At 41.2% G+C, this 21,288-nt stretch overlaps 1 protein-coding gene across 1 annotated transcript in view; it reads right to left on the bottom strand.

Moving 5' to 3' along the window:
- Positions 1 to 4,908: 4,908 nt before the first annotated feature.
- LOC146067035 (proepiregulin-like) overlaps positions 4,909 to 21,288 on the bottom strand; it is a 60,980-nt gene continuing 44,600 nt past the window's right edge. The window contains exons 2-5 of the mRNA XM_083179154.1: positions 9,420 to 9,509; positions 9,032 to 9,155; positions 8,126 to 8,272; positions 4,909 to 6,561 (exon numbers count right to left, since the gene is read on the bottom strand). Of these exons, the coding sequence (XP_083035280.1) occupies positions 6,495 to 6,561; positions 8,126 to 8,272; positions 9,032 to 9,155; positions 9,420 to 9,501 (420 nt within the window). The 5' untranslated portion in view covers positions 9,502 to 9,509 and the 3' untranslated portion in view covers positions 4,909 to 6,494. The remainder of the gene's footprint in view (positions 6,562 to 8,125; positions 8,273 to 9,031; positions 9,156 to 9,419; positions 9,510 to 21,288) is intronic.

The following is a 21,288-nucleotide window of genomic DNA, read 5'->3' as shown; positions in this document are numbered from 1 at the left end:
GTAGAATTAACTGGAAATTAGAGAGAGCAGACCAAAATACTACATGAAAATGCAGCTTGAACTACATCAGACCAAATTAACCAATCCTGGAAGTTTTCTGTACTATCTCAGTTAATGGCTATTCCCTAGTGCCGGAAAGTTTTACACTGAATCACCCACTAAGTGCAGAAAGTGTATAGTCACACCTAGGCCACTGTTTCACTACCTCTACCTTATCTACCTGAAGTTTGACTTGACCTTGTCCCATGACATAGCACAAATATTTGGCTTTCATCATGGCTACTGAATACTTAGCTGTGATCGCTATCAATCCAAAGAAACTCAATGACTTTACAAAAGCTTTTGCCTGGAAATATATTATTCTCACTAAAAGGAGAATGTCATAGGGAGCATGCTAGTGCATTCAACTATGCACTAGCATGCTCCCTATGAGCAACCCAAAGAGATGTACCTTATATGGGCACAATCCAACGTGAGGAAGGCCTTGTCTTAAATGACAGATACACAAGCAAAACTCATAGGTATGGAGGGCGGTAATGAGCTGCAGGAGGAGCAGCAGGAGGAATGGTCCCACCGCCGCTGAGGAGAGCAGGAGAAAGAAAGTGCACCTGACCTGTCAACTTGCCAAGTTATTCAGTCAGGTGAGTGAAACTACCCCCCCCCCCCCCCCCCCGGTTGGTCAGTGGAAAACCCAAACCCCCCTTTGGGACATACCCCCCGCCCCCCCTCCCCCCAATCTGGTCATCGGACTCCCTGCGGTAAACTTGGTGCCCCCCGACTGGTCATCATTAGTCAGCGCCGCGACAATTCTCTGGCAGCTGGCGGCCGCGGCCCCCTCCCACATCAGCCGCCTGCAGCACCCGCCCCCCGGCTAGTCAGCGGCAATGTTCGATGGGTGGCCATTAGAGAGTGATTGTGCCTTTCCGAGTGAATCAGAATAACCCCCATAGTCCAGAATTGTAGACTATTAAACAAACTGGAAGGTTGCCAAATAGGAAACAGAGAGTTGTAGTAAATTAAGTTTATTCACAGGAGGGAAATTTTGAATTAATTTAATGTCTTTGTTAGTAACATTACAAATTGTATTAAAGGGAAAGTATGCCTTATTGCAGATGACACAAAAGTATGCAACAGGCTAGACACACCAAGAGGGATAAAACAAATGACTGAGAATCTAGATAAACTAGAGGAATGGCCAAGAATGTGACAACTACAGTTTAATATTTAAAAAATGCAAAATCATGCACTTGGTCTAAAAAGAACAAAGTCTAATATATTATTCAAGGGCACTATAATGGAAACTACTGCAGAGGAAAGGCAATTAGGATGACCATTTCATATGACTTGAAGGCAGGCAAGCACTGTAACAAAGCAAAGCAGAAGGCAAGTCCTAGGATTGATTGCAAGATAAGAGGAATAAGCAACAGAAATAAGTACAAATGGAGCGCCTCTCATACATCCCCAGCCCTCGCCAGATCCCCTCCCCGTGAGCTGGCGGAGAGGTGCTCCATCTGACGGGGACATGCGAGTGTCTCATACGCATGCGTGACCCCATAGCTCGGCGGTGGGCGGCAGAATCCCTGGAAGTCTCCGGTTCAGGCATCGGAGAGCTCCGTCAGAACGGGGCGCGCACCCACTTCCTGCGGATGGCGGGGGTTACACACTGGTTGTGCCATCTTCAACACTACACATTCCCTTTGCTTATCTTTTATTGTTTTTTTTTAATAGGTCCTAAAGTGTTTGGAAATGCTGTGTAATTACTCAGATGTGTAAGAATGGATTTTTAAAAAATCAAAAGCCAGAAAGCAGGGCCAGCCTGCACCTCTGAAGCCAGTATTATGCTAGTCAAATCAATGATGTGATTTGAATAGGAAGTAATTTTAGAAAAATGTATGTAATGAGGAACTCACCATTAATATCCACTTGTCCAACATAACTCTTGGCTTTCTCCCATAGAGTAAATCAAAAGTTGTAATCCTAGTAGTGCCTCAACCACAACATTGTGTCACAATCTTTTTTTTCACCAGAGTTACTAACTTTCTAGGCAAATGATTTAATGCTTTCTTAAAGTATTTTTTGAGGCCATCAGATTAATGCTAACAGACAGAAGTAAGAAGTACATTTTATACTAATGGCTGGTATACTGTATGTCATTTATCAGTTTAGATGTGAAATTTATCCCCCTGATATACAGTTTGAGGATCCCCATGGGTATTCACAAATGAGTAAACATTAGTAGCAACTTTGCTATAGTACTCAGATTTGTCATTCCTAACAGTACAAACTCTGGACACAAGTGGAATAGTCTACCACCACCAGAGTATAGTAATCACCCTGTACCAACATTTCTAGCAATTTAAAAGGCCCCGAACAACAAGCTGACAAATAGGGGGAATTGAAATAGGGTGAGAGAATCAGAAAGTGAGAGATTTGGTAAGAAATCTCCAGGTTTTTTTTTAAAGCAGCAATCATTTACACTGCAACATCAAACTGTTTTTTCAGTGTAAATGATTGCCGCTTGAAAAAAACCTGGAGATTTCTTACCAAATCTCTCATCCTATTAAATTTCCCTAATCTCTTTTTTTTGCCAGAGAGCTGAGAGACATTTTTCACACAAAATTATTTTTTCTTGGCTAAAACTTCCAACTGAATATGAGTTTGGCCATATGGCTCTATCCTAATTTGGTGACATTAGACCAATGATTTTCCATTCCCTGAAGCTAATAGTTCCCTGCTACCTTGTATAAAAATGAACTACCTAGGTGTTTAGCGTGTCTGACTGCAGTCCTACCAATCAGCCTGCTAGCAATGAGACATTTATCTCCTTCAAGAGAATGGGCATACTGGGGACTTTTTAGTAACTAGTATTGTACTGATACACAGCACATTTCTTATTTATTGAATTAGTTGAGGGATTGTGTGACCTATGTAGACTGCAATATTTTTAAATTGAAGGATATGAAATTATTCTAATACCAAGAAAGCAGGTACAGTATAATATATTTTTCATATTTTTGTTTATAGTGCTGGAAAATATTGTACATGTCAGTGTCTGGGCCATGTCCCCAGGGACATGGGCAGCATCTACTCACCCATTCATGGGAATGTGTTACGATCTGCCTCCAGTGGATCGGTCTAAATGTGGTTATAGTCCTGTTTAGTCCTGTTTAGTTCTGTTTAGTTCTTAGTGCAGTTATATTGTGCCTGCTCCAGAGTGTTCCCGGTCCCAGCACCTTGTATCCAGCGTCCCTGGACCCTGCCTTGCCTGTGTCTAGTGTGTGTTCCTGGCTTCCCTTCAGTGCACCCTGCCTGTCGGTTCCTGTACCTGTGTTGCAGTTAGAGACTTCAGCTGTGATCCAGTCATCTCCCAGATAAGTCAGGGGTTCTCCCTGCATTTGCTTCTTGTATTTATTTGTATTCCATCTTTTGTGCATTGTTGCATTCACATATATTATTCATATATCACCTCTGCGTGCACTTGCACGGAGATGGTGCCCTTGGCTTCTGATGAAGAACCTTATGGGTTTGAAAACGCGTTCAAGCTTCTAGGACACCATTTCATTGGATCCGTTGGAGGTACCCAGGTGGATTCTGCTCTGCTTTTTAACAACTACCAGCTGCTTGGAGGAGCCAGCATCTTTCAATATAGCTGTTCAGCAAGTATTGTCCACTGGCATCTCCCTTCAGTTTTACACCATTTGGTGTTAGATGCTGTTTTTATTTGTTTTAAATGTGAGTGTACACTTGTAATAAATCCCCTTTCCTGAAATTATACAGTGTTGCACTATTGCATGTTATTTGAGTTACTGGAATTGCTCTGAAGGAAATACTTACCTGTTGGAAGAGTGATCTATGCAGGTCCTAAATGTCCCTAATACGCTGATTATCATCTAATTATGTGAATGGTTCTATGAATAAAATCTTGAAATTTGTATTACCATCTACACTATGTTTCTTTTCTCTTAAGTTTCCCTAGTAGATTGTATTAAGTTTAAACCTTTGTATCATTCAGAAATCTTTATGTAAGATATATTTTTATTGTGATATCGCTTAGTGTGACCCAAAAATTGTGGCTTGATGTATTTGTTTGAACTTTGGTGAAAAGTTCTATATTTGGTGTAATTTGAGCTGATTGTCACAGGTGGCGCTACGGGGGAATTTTTTAACAATTTCTTCTTCAAAAGTTAAATAAAAGACAAAAAAAATATAGAACAGATGAAATATTTATTTCAACACAAGAAATGTTTACTGAACTGAAGTTTTTCTTTAAACATACTTTAATGACAAATCTATTTAATATTGTTAAACATTTATTTATCAATGTATGCATCTTCAAGCATTGACAATACCAGCCATTGACTTGTTTAGAAATTATCGCAGAGTTATCAGCCATGATAAGCCTTGATCATTCAGAATTATTTTTCCAGAAATAAGTTGGCAGTCATTTAGAAAGAGTCAGCAGCAGTCATTACAACAATGGTACAGTACATCTACATTGCATCATGTTTCAATGCTAACTGCGCTCCCTAAACATGATCAGATCAAGAACTGTTTAGAGTTGCCCAATTCATTTAAACTCTAAAGGCAAATCTATTTTAGTGGTTACATTTTCTGCTCAAAAATACTGTCTATACTAATTCAATCAATAACATGACTGTGTAATATAGTAGCACTACATTAAATGTAGCCTACCTCCCAACTGTCTGCATTACTGAAGGACAGTCCCACTATTTGAGCAAAGTCCCACTGTCCCAACCGAGGGCCACTGTGTCCCGAGGGCAGGGGGTACAGTTGGGGGAGCCAGTGATCTCCATTGCTCTGCTCCGCAAAGCAGTCAGTGATCACTGAATAGACACTGTGTGCATGCTCACGGTATCTAGCAGTGCAGGGGGGAGCTGGGGGGGGGGGGCTGCTAAGCACTGGTCATGCCACCTAAATGAAAATGGTGGAGTAGTGCATAGTTCCCTCTGCCCGATGCTCCCCCAAGGCCTTGCCTCCAGCATGGCAGGTCCCGGTTTCGCACTTGTTGACCAGTATGATGTAGTCATTATTTTTACTCTATAATGAGTTTTAGTAATCATAACAATTTCTATAAAAGTGCACCGTAAAAATAAGTCTTACATTCTGGTCTAATGCTACTGCAACCCTTGAACATCAAAAATATACAGCAGCATATTTGCTGATTGTTATCTCTAATTACCTAAATGGCTATTCAAGTATGGAAGTGGAGAGTACAAGGGACTAAAAAGGAAAATATGTGCAGTGTATTACAGTTAAATACAGATGGAGTCGGTCTTATCTTTGCAGGGGCTGGCATTTCTACCGCCAGCCCCCACCAGCCATTGGAAGGGGCGCACGCACAAGACGCTCGTGTACCCCATTCCAATGGAGCTCCCCGCCGCCCCGTTCCGATGCCTGTCCCCACCTCCCCGCACCCCCCTAACCCTGCTCATTTCCCTGAATGGGAGACGGGCAGGGTCCCGCTGCCCAGCCACCGAGAGACTGGGACGCGCATGCGCGTAAGATGCAGTATGATGGAGTCCCAGTATGATGGAGTCCCTCTCCGCTGGCTTTCGCCAGTGGAGATGGTCTGGCGAGAGCCGGGCAAGAAAGAGAGGGGCTCCATCTGTATGGTAAAATCCTGGTATATGGAGTAACTGTATAGTACTGTATTCATCAGTTAAATATGTGACTATTTAGTTATGTCCCTTTTGAAAAACAGAGAGATGCCAAACATGGCCCATCTTACCCATGGGTACATTGATGACCCATTATAAGTTTGCATATGAATATAATTTACAAATGCAAGTTTGTTTTTTAATACTAAATTAAAAAAGAAATGGTAAGGGTGTTAAATGCAATATAAAAGCATGGATTTAGCTATGAAAAAAAGGAGTTAGAGATGACATGGAAACAAATATCAAGAAAGAATACAATGAAAACAACTTGTCCTGCAAGCACTAGTAGGTATATTGATTATATACCTCATTTTTATACCATCTACGAAAACAGGTTAAACTACTGTACATAATCCATGTTCTTGCACAATTAAAAGGAATCACTGCAAAATATGTTATGTGATGCACAAAACATGGAACAGCCACACTAGCTATTTAAACATTACAAAACTATTTTAAATATAATTTAAAACAAATAAAAAGTACATAAATATTTCATAGAAAATGTGAGTTTGCAGCATACAAAAAAATTGGTCGATTTATCAAATATTTACAGAAAACAAATATACTATAATGTGTTGGTCACAAATAACACATATAAACTAGCACCAACACCAATAGTAATAACACATTTGTGGTTGACCTGCAGTGCATTACATTGTTAAAACATATGTATAAATATTGAACAATACATAAAAAAATAAGAAAATAATTTTTTTGTTAAAGCTTTTTCTTCCAAATGCAGTTTTCTGGGCTGTGTCACAAACACGGCAAATTCCTCAGTCTGTCTTTGACCTTCATAGAAAGCAGGGATCTCTACATGTTTTGCGTACTGACTTCTTTGTACTTTTGGGCGGACTGGCTTGATTTCTTACTTTTATACCTAGAGAAAAGAAATGGTATGTTCACTATAAGCAATTGCTAGCTTTAATAATAATAAATTGCATCATAAAAGTTCAAGCAATCAATTGTTATAACATAATTTAATTTATTGTATCTATCAGCATAACAGTCTAATGTAGGGTACACACCAGGACGACCCGCTCACGATGCACATCGTGAGCGGGTCGTCAGTGTCTCGTCCGACCCGCTCACGGTGACGCGGGGGGGCACGACCCGCTCACGATGTGCACCGTGAGCGGGTCCGATCCGATGGCGACCCGCACCCGGCTGTATGGTCGTCATTGAGATCCTACCTGCAGCAGGTAGGATCTCAATAACGACCGACCGACCCGCGGGACCGCGCATCGGATCGGTATCGGTCCACACCAGGACAGAAAAGGGCCCAATCACCACCCAATCTACATCCAATTGGTCGGAATTGGATCTAGATTGAGGGGATCGGGCCCTAGTCGTCCTGGTGTGTACCCAGCATTATGCTGGGTACACACCAGAATGATTTCCCCCAATTTTGATACAATCTTGACCGATTGTATGTAAAATGGGCATGTTTTGGCATGTTTTAGAACCGATTCCGATCCGATGCGCGTCCCCGCTGGTCGTTTGGTTGTTTTGCAGATCCTACAACTGGGTACAGATCGGAATTGGATCGGATGCAGACCATGAGCAGATCCTGTGCAACCATTGTATGGTCATCTTGCGATCAAGATCACGATCGTGCTGGTGTGCACCTAGCATTAGAAATTTACTAAGATGGGAGTTATATTTTACATGGGATGTTGCTATGGGCAACCAATCAGAACCTACATCTTATTTATTTAGCACCTTCTCTAAGATAATAGAGAGCATCTAATTGGTTGTCCATAACAACATTCCATGTGATATTGAACTCCCATCTTAATACATTCCCCCTAAACTGTTCAGTCTAAAATGTTGCCTGAATTTATATTCACTTTATTATAAATATAGACATTATGGCCAATAAAGTTTATTCTATTCTATTCTATTATTCCAAGCAGTCCAACAAATTATAGCATATGGGTAAATTTACTGAAGCTACTCCAGAGGTGATGTTGCCCATAGAAACCAACCAGATTTCATCTATCTTTTCAGACAGAATCTGATTTGATGCTTTGGGCAACATCCACGAGTGTGGGGTACTGAATGAAAATTCGGGAGTCGTAGGCCAGAATGCACTTTATACCATTTTATTCAACTAAACACAAGACTGACTGGAGGCCAATGACAAGACACACAGACATCATTATTAAATACAGAACATCTAAGTACAGTAGTTTGAGCATGGCACCAAATGACAAATGACATTTTGGGGAACAAAATTAAAATGAGGGGATGTGCTTAGGGTTAGAGTTCCTCAAAACAAGAAAATATCTGAAATATCTTGTTTTATTATTCCTAAATTTCACTGAATCTGCTATTGCCCCTGAAGCCAGTTACAGTACTAGAGACGTCAATCAACAAAACTTGTAATATACAATGCATAACAATGCATATACTGTATGACAATGGTATTAATATACACTTACCAATTATATGCAAAAAATGCCGCCAAGGCAGCTGTTACGAGTAGAAGAGATGTTAGAAAGATGGTGAGTGCCAGGTATTCGTCACTCATGGGTTGTTTGACAAGGTCTAAGTGAGAGCAGCGAATCCCCAAATAACCTCTCTCACACCTGAGGAACAAAGAGAATACATATCATTCCATATTTTATACATGAAGTGTGTTCTACAATTTTGACATTGAATTGTAACTAGATCTACCTGTAAGTCTCAGTGGGAGCAAACACATTTATAAAGTTTCTAACTACACTTTCTATCATCTGCATATTTGACTAGTGTCTGTGTGTCTCTGAAACACTGCCATCTGTTGGCAGCAAGTGAAACTACATCTCTTCCTCTCTCTCACAGAAGCAACTAGCTTTCGATGCTTTTGCTTCGAGTGGGCTTACTTGTATATCAATAAAAGCCATCCCACTTCCAAGGTCAGTATATGGCAGCAATAAATACACCTCCAAATTTACAGTAATGTCCTGTATGTTATAGTAGTCGACATATTTACGAAATATACAGTATATTTAAACGTTTTAGGATTAATGAAGATATTTGAGCCAGAATGTTTTCCTCGTTGTTCCTAAATATGTACACCAATGGATCTGCTAACATGGATGTATATACAGGGGGGTATTCAATCCAGGATTCCGACTGACGGAATGTCCCAGCCATTTTTGTTGGATCCGACAGTAACTCGACAGTCGAAGTTCAATGTTCCGAGTGTCGGGTGTTGGAAAGTCTGTGGTTCAGCAAAAATGCTGCCGTTTTTTTTCAACAAAACCATTTCTGACGATAAAGGCTCCCTTCCGCATAGTCACATAGGTAAACAGATTTATAATTTTTTGGTTGTATGAAGCAAATAGATATTTCGGTTTGATTACCTGCAGTAGTGTTCATCCAACTCCACCAAGTACAAGCACTGACCATTCATACAGTAGGTGCTCATATCTCTTTCACAGATTGCTACCTTTACTGCTGTCACACGTGGACTTAAAGCTGTTCGCACTAATAAAAAAAAATAGTATTATGAAACATATGTACAATAACTTAACAGTAAAAGAGAGTAAAATTGTACATAGCTGCATTATAAAAGCACTTCTGTATGGAATTCTATGTAGGTGTATGACGGTGGTTCCTACTGTATTTTAAATTGTTTTTATCTGTTATATTAGTTTTTTAAATTATGTTTATTACAATTATAAAATAGGAATGACTGTTTCCTTAGTCCAATGATAAAGTTACAGATGTAAAAATGTGCCACTGACTTACCCATTGCAGTTGTGCAATTCTCCACATTGTCTCCAGATTTACATAAAGGAACGACTGTTGTGCAACACGCAAGCTGTAGCATGTGGAAATCTGTGACAGAAAATGATTCCCAATAAATCTTTGTTGGAATAATGTTGCATTAAATCAACACATATATATATATATATATATATATATATATATATATATATATATAATATATTTCAGCTTTGATATATACATAGCCCATTGTCCATTGTACATTGACAGTGTATCTCCACTGTCCTCGATTAGAAATTGATCTAGAGTAGGAGCCACGCCGTACCCGTGGCTCCATCTGTATCAGGATTACGGTCTATGAATTTACCATTATATTTTGGAACATGAAACAAATATGAAACAGACATACAGAAAATATGCATAACGAATGGTTAGAATAATTACGTTTTTATATATATTTAGACATTTATAATTCAATGGATCAGCATCCCTGCAAGTCATGGAGCACCCTGGATGGAGACATTTTAAATGAAATGAAGATTCAGACTGGAAGTATAAAATATGAAAGTGACATCACCGCTGAGTGCGTGCATGCAGACTCAAAGGAACAGATTGATTACCGTGCACACACAAACAACCTTGTGGGTGGGGGCAGAGAGTGTGGGTGGGGGTTTTCATGGTAATGAGGCATGATGGACAGGCAGGGGGCAGGCAGCTGACATCACCGAATGTCAGCTCCCCGCCTCCCCCCCCCCGAACAGACACGCATCTGTAAGATTGTTCTTAATCGGCCTTATATATGCGTGAGCTTTCATCATCATTCGATGGATGGTGACCATTGTCTGATGGGGGCAGATCCCAGCAGGCAGCAAAAGGATGTTACTATGTAACATCCATTTGCATGCCCTGCGTGTGAATTTGCCTTGCGAATGGCGGCCAGCCACCATTCGTAAGGAAGGGTTTGGTGGACTCGCAAGGCTGTGAATTCGCAGCCTTGCGAATCAGAATAACCCCCACATTCTCTTTTCTCTCTACCAGTGGCACCATCCAAAGCTCCAACAAGGGGGCTTTTAAATCAGTGGCAGCTCCAGAAGTGGGCTGCAGTATACTCCAACATTTAAATAGGGAGCCACACCCACTGCCAATGAGTCCTGGCTGGTGATGTTTGGGGTGGCAGATGGTGTGGTTCCACTCTTCGAATTTTAGACTGTACTGCAGCCCCACATCTGGATCTTCCGCTGATTAAAATTACATTGATGAGTGTAATGGTCACTCATTTATACTATTCGGCGCTCCCTAGTCATTGGCTGATCATTTAACAACTGTGGATCATGCTGCAATGGTAACAGGGGCAGCGCTATTTGCATACCTTTTGTTATTTTTTCAAGGAATTATTATCTCAGAAACAATATTTCTACATCAAACATTCCGCATTTATTTGCAGAGTAATTTTGACTCTATAATCGGAAGTTTGGTGTCAGCTCATGATCTCTTGCAAAATCAATATTTGTTCTTGTTGAATATATAGTGATAGCATGTAGGAGTGCCCTGCAATAATCACATCCTCATCCCGCCCATCACTAACAAGCCAGAGAAACAAACGTAACTGCAATATGTCATTCTAAACTTTTCCGGTAATGTAGAGTCAGGTTGACAGAAAAAAACTGATATAAAAGAACATGTCTTAACGAATACTGAACTAAGATTAAATATAATGTTATTAGCCAATCAAATTGCTATGTTATTTCGTTCTTGCTTTACATATTTAATTATATACCGGTAGTAGTGATTCTGACTGTAACACATTGCATCACTATATTAGTCAGTGCTGACACAATATGGGAATAGTTCTTGAAGTCTTATGCTAGATACACACTATGAGATTATCTGTCCAATATTTCCGGTTGGAGCGAAAATCTGGTAATGTACACCATAGGAGCCAATGACAATCAACCATTTGCTCCCAAAAGTGTTCGTTCAGATAAATTGTTTAAGTGAAATGGATTTAACCAATTTGTCTGAACTTCAATTTTTATGTTTTCCAGTGTTTCAGAGCAAATGGTTGATTGTCATTTATTCCCATACATTACCAGATTTTCATTCCAACCAGAAATATTGGACAGATAATATTGTAGTGTGTACCCAGAAGGATTTCTGAATTCTGAAAGGTTCTCCCAAGCTCCAACAAAAAAATTTAGTGAACGTCTATTGAGAGAATAGTGTGACACGATTACATTATGCACATTTTGTGCCATGTAGGATAATAAAATGAATGTTTCATTCATCTATTTTTCCGTAAAAAAAAGGCAATCTCCACTTAAAATGCTTTGGATTAATCTAGACGGAAGGTTACAGTAAATGACAGCCCCATGTGGTTTATATGCTACTGTGAACAAATCCATTAGTTGCTGTCAAGTACACCAACAGGATGAACAGTGGACCCTGTCAATAATGAATTGGTTACCTGAGAGTATACTTAGTACAGTATACTGCCCAGGTGTAAGCAAGCCAATGTTCTAATCTGTTTAGACCAAAGTAAACATTGGCTCCATGCACTGTAACCAATAACATACTCTCCATAGTTACAATAGTTTATGTATTGTTTGTTTATGTATTAACTTTAGGGCAAAGATTTCCTTTGCCTACTTTTGTGTCTATCCCATATCTATGTCATGAACACATAAACACGAATCAAATATTTCCTTTTATAAATTGTAAGTTATCAAATTTTGTTCTATAATGACTGTGTATTATTATTATTTATTTATGTCTCCAAGGGTAGCATTTTGTACATAAAAGTATTAAAGCAAATGCCTGTGCTTCACAATAGTAGGTGCCTTCAATTAGCAGTATTTTAGTACAGTAGATCTCATTATGCCATATGCTGTAACTGAAAGCCTTTCAACCACTGCATCAAAGAGCACATAAAGCCAAAGGTGATTAGTAAAGGTCATGACTGTATGAAACTGCTGGTACAATCTGAGTATACCTCATGTGGCATTCTGTTATCCATATTTTTCCGAAAACCATAGATTCCGGAATGTACTTTTTGCTAAAAGCACTACTGGGGACATCTATAACTGGCACTACTGAGGACATCTGTAACTGGCACTACAGGGACATCTGTAACTGGCACTACTGGGGACATCTATAACTGGCACTACTGAGGACATCTGTAACTGTCACTACAGGGACATCTGTAACTGGCACTACTGGGGACATCTATAACTGGCACTACTGGGGACATCTATAACTGGCACTACTGAGGACATCTATAACTGGCACTACTGAGGACATCTGTAAATGGCACTACAGGGACATCTGTAACTGGCACTACTGGGGACATCTATAACTGGCACTACTGAGGACATCTGTAAATGGCACTACAGGGACATCTGTAACTGGCACTACTGGGGACATCTATAACTGGCACTACTGGGAAAAAATATTTAAATGGCACTAAATATGTGCCAGAAAATCATTGCTTAGCATTCAAATTCAATTCATTTGTGAGAGCCACATAATTATACTAGTAAGTGAAAAAGTGGTCTATTTATGAAGCAGTGGATTTTTTGTCCAAGTAGTTCATTATCAACAGGGAAATTACCTATTCCGCTTGATGTTCATGTGATATTCCAGTTTAATGCATCCCCATAGCCTGCTATGGGTACTGCAGTGTCTTCTTAATTTAACATTCAACAACGATAGCTAATATCCAGCAATGAGATACCTGGGAAGGTAGAGAGGCTACTTCTGGAGTCAAGGTTCGGTTTTAGGGTGTAGGCAGGAAGTGTTAGGTTAGGCATTATGAAAGGGAAGGGTTAAATAGTGGGGCAGGAGGTAAAGGTTGGGGGTAAGTATACTTACCAGACCCCTGCCAGGATTCCCTTTATCAGGATTCCAGCATTGGTATTCTGAATGCCAGCTTCCTGTCCACCATTCATCTGTGTGTATTCCCTGACCTTAGCTACAAAACTCCCATCTACACAGATAAAAGTATATATTACGCTAGCCATTGCACTGTATAAAAACTTTAAAGCAGTGTCATCATTTTCACAGGACTCTAGGTAGTGGGTGAGATCAAAGTGTGTACCAAGCCCTGTTTTCATCTTCATTTGTGTTGAGTTGTCAGCACTTTGAAGCTTGTGACAATGAGAAATAGGGAGGTGACATAAGTGGCTTAGCACACGGCTCCACCCCATACACTATTACTCCTGTAAATCATTGTAAAAAAAACGACTGCAGACTTGCGCACCTTGATGGCAGCTTTTACCAATGTCTATCACATGAGCATATACCAAATTAAGTTTTATATTGTAGTATTTTGCAATCTATATAAACCTTGCTACTGTCATAGCATTGGTTTTGTATAAAAAATTATAACAAAAACTAAGTCAATTACACTTTTAGGAATTAAAATATAATTCACATATAAAACATACTTCATATCTTCAAAATGATTTCAACACCTTTTGCATTGCCCATGCATTCTTGTTGCACATCCTGCCTTGCTGTCATGACACATACGTGTGTCCTTAAGTGTCTACACGAACAGACTGCACATTGAAAGTGTTAGTAAATCAGTGCCCTGGAGCTACACTTGTCAACGCAAAGTATTGTTGGAACATGATATTTCAGAGGCCAGCCTTCTTCCACAAGGATGTTACCCCTGAAAAAAATGTTCTTTCTTTTCTAATAAACATACCCTTAATAGGGTTGATTTACTATCAGTTCCTGTGTGCATCCTAGACAGACAGAGGATGTCAGAGGCGTAACTCTGGGAGTCAATGGAGTCATCTGCTGCTGAGCTCCTAAGGGGGCACCTCTCCTCCCCTGCGAGTTTGAATCAGTTAATTGAAAGCCAATGATATCGCTTCTCCTAACCCCCTCCTAACATTATTTTTGCTAGAGTTACACCCTGTATTAGAACACATGACATGACTTACTGGAGACAAACACATTACTGATTAAGCTATTTGGGGGGCACCAATTTTTAACTTGCCACCTGGCAACTGGGACAAACTTCCGCCACTGGAGGATATAATTATCTAAAGTTCATGGTTTTAACGTCTACCTCTGATGTATTTAGACATAAATTCAAACCATATTTAGGGGGGGATGCTCTAACATCCGCGCCCCCTTACCACCCCCTATCACCGGCTACCGCATACATAATTATCGCATATGCTGTAACATATGTGATAATTATGAAAAAGGACAGGTCTTGTGTTAAGAGCTGTCCTTTGCGGTGAGCCCCTCCCTCCCTTGCCCGGCACTGTGCTGCTGCTGCGGCGGGGGGCTGGCTCTCCTCCTCCCTGCACTTGGAAGAGGATCATAGTGCAGGGAGGAGGTCACAGGTCCGGGCAGCACAGCTCTGTGCTGCCCAGACACAGGTGAGGGGCGGTCGGTGCAGGGTGGTGGGGGTCGGTGCAGGGTGGTGGGGGTCGGTGTGGGGCGGAGGTGGGTCGGTGCGGGGTGGCGGGTGGTCGCGTTAGAAGCCCATAGGCTTCTATGGGGCATCGCCAGATTTTTCTGGCGGTGCCCCCCGCCGCGGAAACTCGGCAGGGGGTGCTTAGAGCATCCCAAAATGCGGTAAAAACACGATAACGGGGGTTTTTACCACATTTTTAGTTTAGAGAATCTCCCCCTTATGCTTTAAAATGTACAAAAAAAAAAAAAACATTTTACTGACAGTAACTGATGTACACAGCGTAGTAGCAACAGTAAACCCTGTCAGTTTAAGTTAATTCACTAACTGTCAGCTATGGGCAATACACTGCTGACACATTAGAGCAACCGTAACTACACTGTGTTACATCATCTTTCCCAGCACTGGAGAAAAAAGCGATTGCGGAACACTGTATTAATGGAATGCCATTCTCAACAGTACAACAAACACTTATGCGGTTTTGTGGAATGTGACTACAATAGCAAAGGATTAGCATTATTAGAGCAGCTTGAGGGAAAGCACCGATAAGCCAAATCTTAAAATAGCTGGCCCTAATTGTACATTTAGATGGCCATGTAAGCCAAAACAGCCATAGGATGTCCACGAGGTTTTGGCAGGTTAATCATTATTGTTTGAAGCCTACCATATAACTGAAGCTTGGGACCATGGGCCTAATTCAGCATGGATCACTAATGAGGGAATTTGCAAGCCGATTATCAAACGACTACGCATGTGCAGCGCTCGCATTGCACTTGTGCTGCTGTAATTATAAATATCTGTATGCATATCAGTAGCAGGGCAGTCGCAGTTTGATCAACAGCAAGCTGGCATTTAGGTGAGGAAACAGGATGTTTTCTAGGTGTGTTAGTGAAAATGCTGGAGTGCCCAGGCATTTGTTTAGGTGGGTCACTGAAATGGCCCCTTCCAGCATAGTCCTTTAGCAGATTAGTGGAAGTCCTAGATTTACCAGGCCACAGCTGTAATGAAGGAGCTGTAATTGTTTGTGCATAGCCACCCTTAAAACTGCAGCTTGGTGACTCTGCAGCTATTGCTCAGCTGCCCGTGAACGGGTGGAGTTATGAAGGAGGGTATGAGGGAGGTGGCTGATGAAAATGTGCCTAGGGGTGGCCTGACCCATACACTCACCTGTTCCTGTTTGCCAATTATAGGCAGATGAAGGACGGTGTGATGTGTTGAGTACAGTTGCATAGCTATTGTAGAATAAGTATTGTTCACTTTTACCTGGATGTACTAGCATTGTAATATGATGGAATTGTATTGAAAGGGAAAAAGGGGATGTGGGGATAAATCAGTGCACTGGTACAGATTTTTAAGAGATGAGGATTAGTATGTTCAGATCCACAGTGTGGTCAGAGTATAAATACAAGTTTACAAAAAACTTGTTATAATTAAAGATGTGGAGGTGCTCCCTTGAGAGTAAACACAGAGTATTTAAAGAGACGAAGAAAAAAGACTCTCTTTTTGTTGGGGCACTCTTAATTAAATAGTTTCTATATTTCAAAAATTAGGGTATTATGTAGAGCAAAGTCAAGGTGACACCAAAGTTCTCACATATGCAAGGATTGTCAGTACTAGTGATACGTTTATGATATGTTCTGGGATTATGACCAGAAGAAAAATGGAAGTTTAATAAGATTTACCTTTTAATTGGGATAACTAGCATACAAACCACATTTTTTTCACAATATCTTTATGTTATTTGTTTGTGTGTCCATGTCTAGTGCTTATTTTAAAGATTTTTCAATTAAAAGGTAAATCTTATTAAACTTCCATTTTTCTTCTGGTCATAATCCCAGAACATATCATAAACGTATCACTAGTACTGACAATCCTTGCATATGTGAGAACTTTGGTGTCACCTTGACTTTGCTCTACATAATACCCAAATTTTTGAAATATAGAAACTATTTAATTAAGAGTGCCCCAACAAAAAGAGAGTCTTTTTTCTTCGTCTCTTTAAATATGATGGAATTGGTAAGGTCCACCATATCCTATTGGAGATTGAAATATCAGATTGTGGCTAACGTTATGTTCAATCAAACTGTACTTTATTTGTACATGCTTAAGACTAATTAATGTCAATATTATTATTGTAAATTATTTTAATTATTGTCAACAATAAAAGTGACCACATTGCTTAAGAAGAGTAATGTTATTGAATGTTTTGCATGTGTTGAGTTGAGGAGAAGAGCTGATCTGAGAGGATCAGGGCCCCTACAGGGGACCTGGGTCTGGGTAATCAGTGCCACGCACCCCCTCTTGGCACCCGTGACAATATGTGTTAACAGTAGGGTACATACCTAAATGTGATGCAACCCCATATTTTTTACAGCTTTGGCATAATGACAGGATAACTTGCCAAGTTAATGATAAACTTGAGGAGATTTGACTTGACCTTGGACAGTCTTTTTGCATTTCATTGAGAATGTGACTAAAACTGGTAATTTGTAACCGCACTTACTGTACATTGCACTTTGTACACTATTGCTGATTGCATATTAGAAATGAACTAGTAGTTGCTGTATGACTACCGAGTTTAACACATGAAAGCGCATAACACAGTCTGTATGTCCTGGGTGACAGTAAATACGTATAAGGAACAATGTGATAATGGTATATAGCTGAGTTGTTGAACAGTGCGCCACAAATCAGATTTATGGAGACATGTGTCAAACCTCCCAAATAGCAGAAGTGGGTAAGTTGCCCATGGCAACCAATCAGCTTCTAACTATCATTTTATACAATTAATTTGATTATTAATTAGAAGCTAATTTGTTGTTACGAGCACCTTCACAACTTGTTCTCTTTAGAAGGTTTGCTCTGTCACACACTATGGTGATTATTAAGATCTGTTCGCAGGACAAATTTGTTCTCAAAATGGGCAAAACCATGTGCACGGCAGGTGGGGCAGATGTAACATGTGCAGAGAGAGTAGAGGGCCACATACACCTGCGATCACAATTAATTGCTTCTCAGGTCCAGTGATTTTTTTCCCCCAGATAAATTGTTTCTTCAATCGATTTGACTTGCCCACACACTACAGATTTGTTTCAGTGATCAGCAGATTTTTCCTGTTAGAATGGCCACACATATAAAAGTGAAACTCCAATAAAACCAGATTTTTAAACCTGTTTAAAAATCTGATTCAGCAATCGATTGGGGATCCCTATTCATTTTTGATTGGGATCGCCAAAAGGGGGAGCCCACACATTAAAGATTAACTGTGACAATCTTCTCCAGAATGGAGGATTGTCACAATGAATTGCTGATGTATGGGGTCCATCAGATTTGTGTGAGTTATTTTGTTTCTGTGCAGGGTAAATACTGGCTGCATTATTTTTACACTGCAATTTAGATTTCAGTTTCAAAACACACCCCACCCATATTTAACTCTCTCTGCACATGTTACATCTGCCCCACCTGCAGTGCAGCATGTTTTTGCCCATTTTGAGAACAAATTTGTCCTGCGAACAGATCTGAATAAGGGCTTATTTTTTTGTGACTGTACTGTATGCATACCTCCCAACATATTGTAAAAGCACATTGTAAAAGCACAATGGAATATGCTGTATTATAAAACTGTAAAATAATAATAATAATAATAATAATAAATATTGAAAGGAGGGCATGGCTACACAGGATGATGCTCTCATGAGCTAGGCTTCCAATTCACTGTGGGCGGGATGTATTAATATACATCGCCGCCCTTCGACTGACAGCTGCCGCGATACTGCCGCATATGTACTAACATATGCGGCTAGCATCGGGTTGCGGTGACGGAGACCCCCGCGATACCTGTGATGTGGTCTGCGGGGGTCTCCGTCACATCCCGGCGGCTGCCAGTGTCCCCCTGCGTCTCCTCCTCCCTCCTGCAGCCGGATGTCCTCCCGGCTGTGACACCTGCTGGGGGAGGAGGAGATCAAAGGAGGACGGGAGGGGACGGCGATAGAAGCCCATAGGCTTCTATAGGGTATCGCTACCCTCTGGGTGGCGATACCCTGCCAGGCGAAGACGGGGCGGACGGGTGATGGTAAATAGGAAAATGCGGTAAAACCCCCGTTTTACTGCATTTTCCCTTTAGTACATCCCGCCCTCTGTGAGCTGCTCTGTGAGCTGCTGGTATACGCTCAGTTCTTCTGTCTCCTGTGAATAGATGCTGTGTGCATTGCTGCTCTGGTTAGCGATAGGGGTGTCTCCCAACTGCCCCACCAAACATGGGACTGTTTCATGAATATGACAATTGGGAGATATGCTGTATGACCTTTCTAATAGTATTCAAATCATGACACATATTTCTAACACATATATATCCCTTCTCCTTAAGTATGCTATACCTTGCATTACAATAGAAAGGGGATGTGTCTTGTGCTCAAATTGTGCAATCGAAAAATTAACTCATTTCATGGACAATTGTGCAGACGTCTGCTGGTATGTGAATAAAGGCATGAAAACAGAAACTCTGCTTAACCTGCATAAAGGGTTTGGTTACCAATGAAAATTACAACCTATAATTATGAACGGCAATGGCCAAAAAATGTTTTACTGGTTTAGTAATCAAGCTAATTCTGGATCTCAGACAAGCGTTCCTTTAACCCTTTCCTTTTTCAGTACAGCAATCTTTTCCTATGCTGTCAGCTCCAAATGTTTGCATGATGATGAAATATACTTGAAAAGCAATCACAGCAGGAGGTTGTCCTTTGTGCTAGTCAAACCACAAACATGCCATTTTCTTGTTAAGTTTGGCCATATCCCATACTGAGGTTTCAGGTGCACTTCCAACTTCTGGTAACTTAGCTCCAGTTTTGCTAGTTTATTATACTGAGGAATGTGAGATAAACAGGGCACTCCTGGATATTGCCTACCTGCAATTCAGGTAGATCAGATTACAGACATTTTCTACGTGTCTCCTAATCTATAAAAGCATTATAACTGGAAAGACACGCAATACAACGACAGTCTGTTTGGTATTAACAATCAAAAGACAGACTGAAGTCTTAAATGAACAAGAATGACAAGTACTGACAAAAAGTTAGGTACTTATGTATTATCTGGGCTCCCGATTTTTTCATTGCATGCCACTACTTAAGGCATGCAATGCAATGCGATTTTTCATTGTAAATACCTAAATTTTAATTGTATAGTCACCTATGGGTGATTTCATACCCCCACTATCCAACTACGCATGGAGTTGATTTTATATAGTGTGGCAAGCGCAGCGAGCCACCGAGCCCGAAGCGTGGCGAGCGCACGTGGATAACTTTACATGTATTCTGCGGCCCCTCGCGGGGCTCGCTGCGCTCACCACGCTTCGGGCTCGGTGGCTCGCTGCGCTCACCACACTATATAAAATCAACTCCATGCGTAGTTGGATAGTGGGGGTATGAAATCACCCATGGGTGACTATACAATTAAAAATTGGGTCTTTACAATGAAAAATTGCATTGCATTGCATTGTATGCCACTATATTGCAGGTGATGTGATGCAATGCAATGCAATGAAAAAATTGGGCGCCCAGATAATACATAAGTACCAAAAGTTATTTATAATGTAATCTTCATTTCCTGAATTTGCCAGTGTGTATATAACAGGGTTAAATAACCTGTTACTCACCAGCTGGCCAAAGCATGCTGGGGCTTGTAGTTACAGGAGAGGCCCAAGCACCCTACTTCAACATTCAGGGATGAACAAGTCTTTATTCAAACGTTTGCCCCCCTAAGCTGTGACCAGTGGCGTAACTATGGAGGGTGCAAGGGATGCAGCTGCTATGGGGCCCGGGCCCTGGGGGGGCCCCATAGCTCAACAGGCAATCCCCTGCACCCTTTTTTACTTAAGAAGTGCCATAGTAGCAGTGTCAGCACTGACAATGAGGAGCGTCGTCACATGCCACCTCCCCCGCAGCGGCAATGCTTTCATAATGCAGCGGGGAAATTAATGCTTACAGCCTCCTGTCTCCCCGCTATGTCGATGCTGCTGGGGCTTGACGTCACTTTCTAGTGACCAGCCCCGGCGCGAAACACGCGGCACCGGCAATTTGTGGAAGAGGAGTGGGAGACCCAGGCAAGAGCAGCATGTAGAGGAGGATCTCCTTCCCACGAGCGTTGGAGACCCGGAGCTGCCTGTCAGTTGAAGGCGACTGCACGGAATGAGGGAACCTCCCCCAGTGCACAGGTACACAGCATCAATAACACTTAGTGGTGAGCGATGGACACAGGACAGCCTGAACGGGGATCGGTGGGGACTCGTGAGTGATACAGGTCCCACCTCCTCTCTCCTCTTTATTCTCTGTGCTCTCTCTCCCTCCACCTCCTCTCTTTTTCTACCTCCCCTCCATGTCTCTCCTGCTATCCCCTTTCCCCCCCTTCCCCTCTAATATCTCTCCCTTCTACCTATCACCACATCCCCTCTGTCTACCTATCATC

Source organism: Crinia signifera, chromosome 1 (genome assembly GCF_055691185.1).
Source record: "Crinia signifera chromosome 1, ASM5569118v1, whole genome shotgun sequence".
Taxonomy (NCBI): Eukaryota; Metazoa; Chordata; class Amphibia; order Anura; family Myobatrachidae; genus Crinia; species Crinia signifera.
Note: the sequence above shows the minus strand (reverse complement) of the source record. Positions and strands in the feature narration are given on the sequence as shown.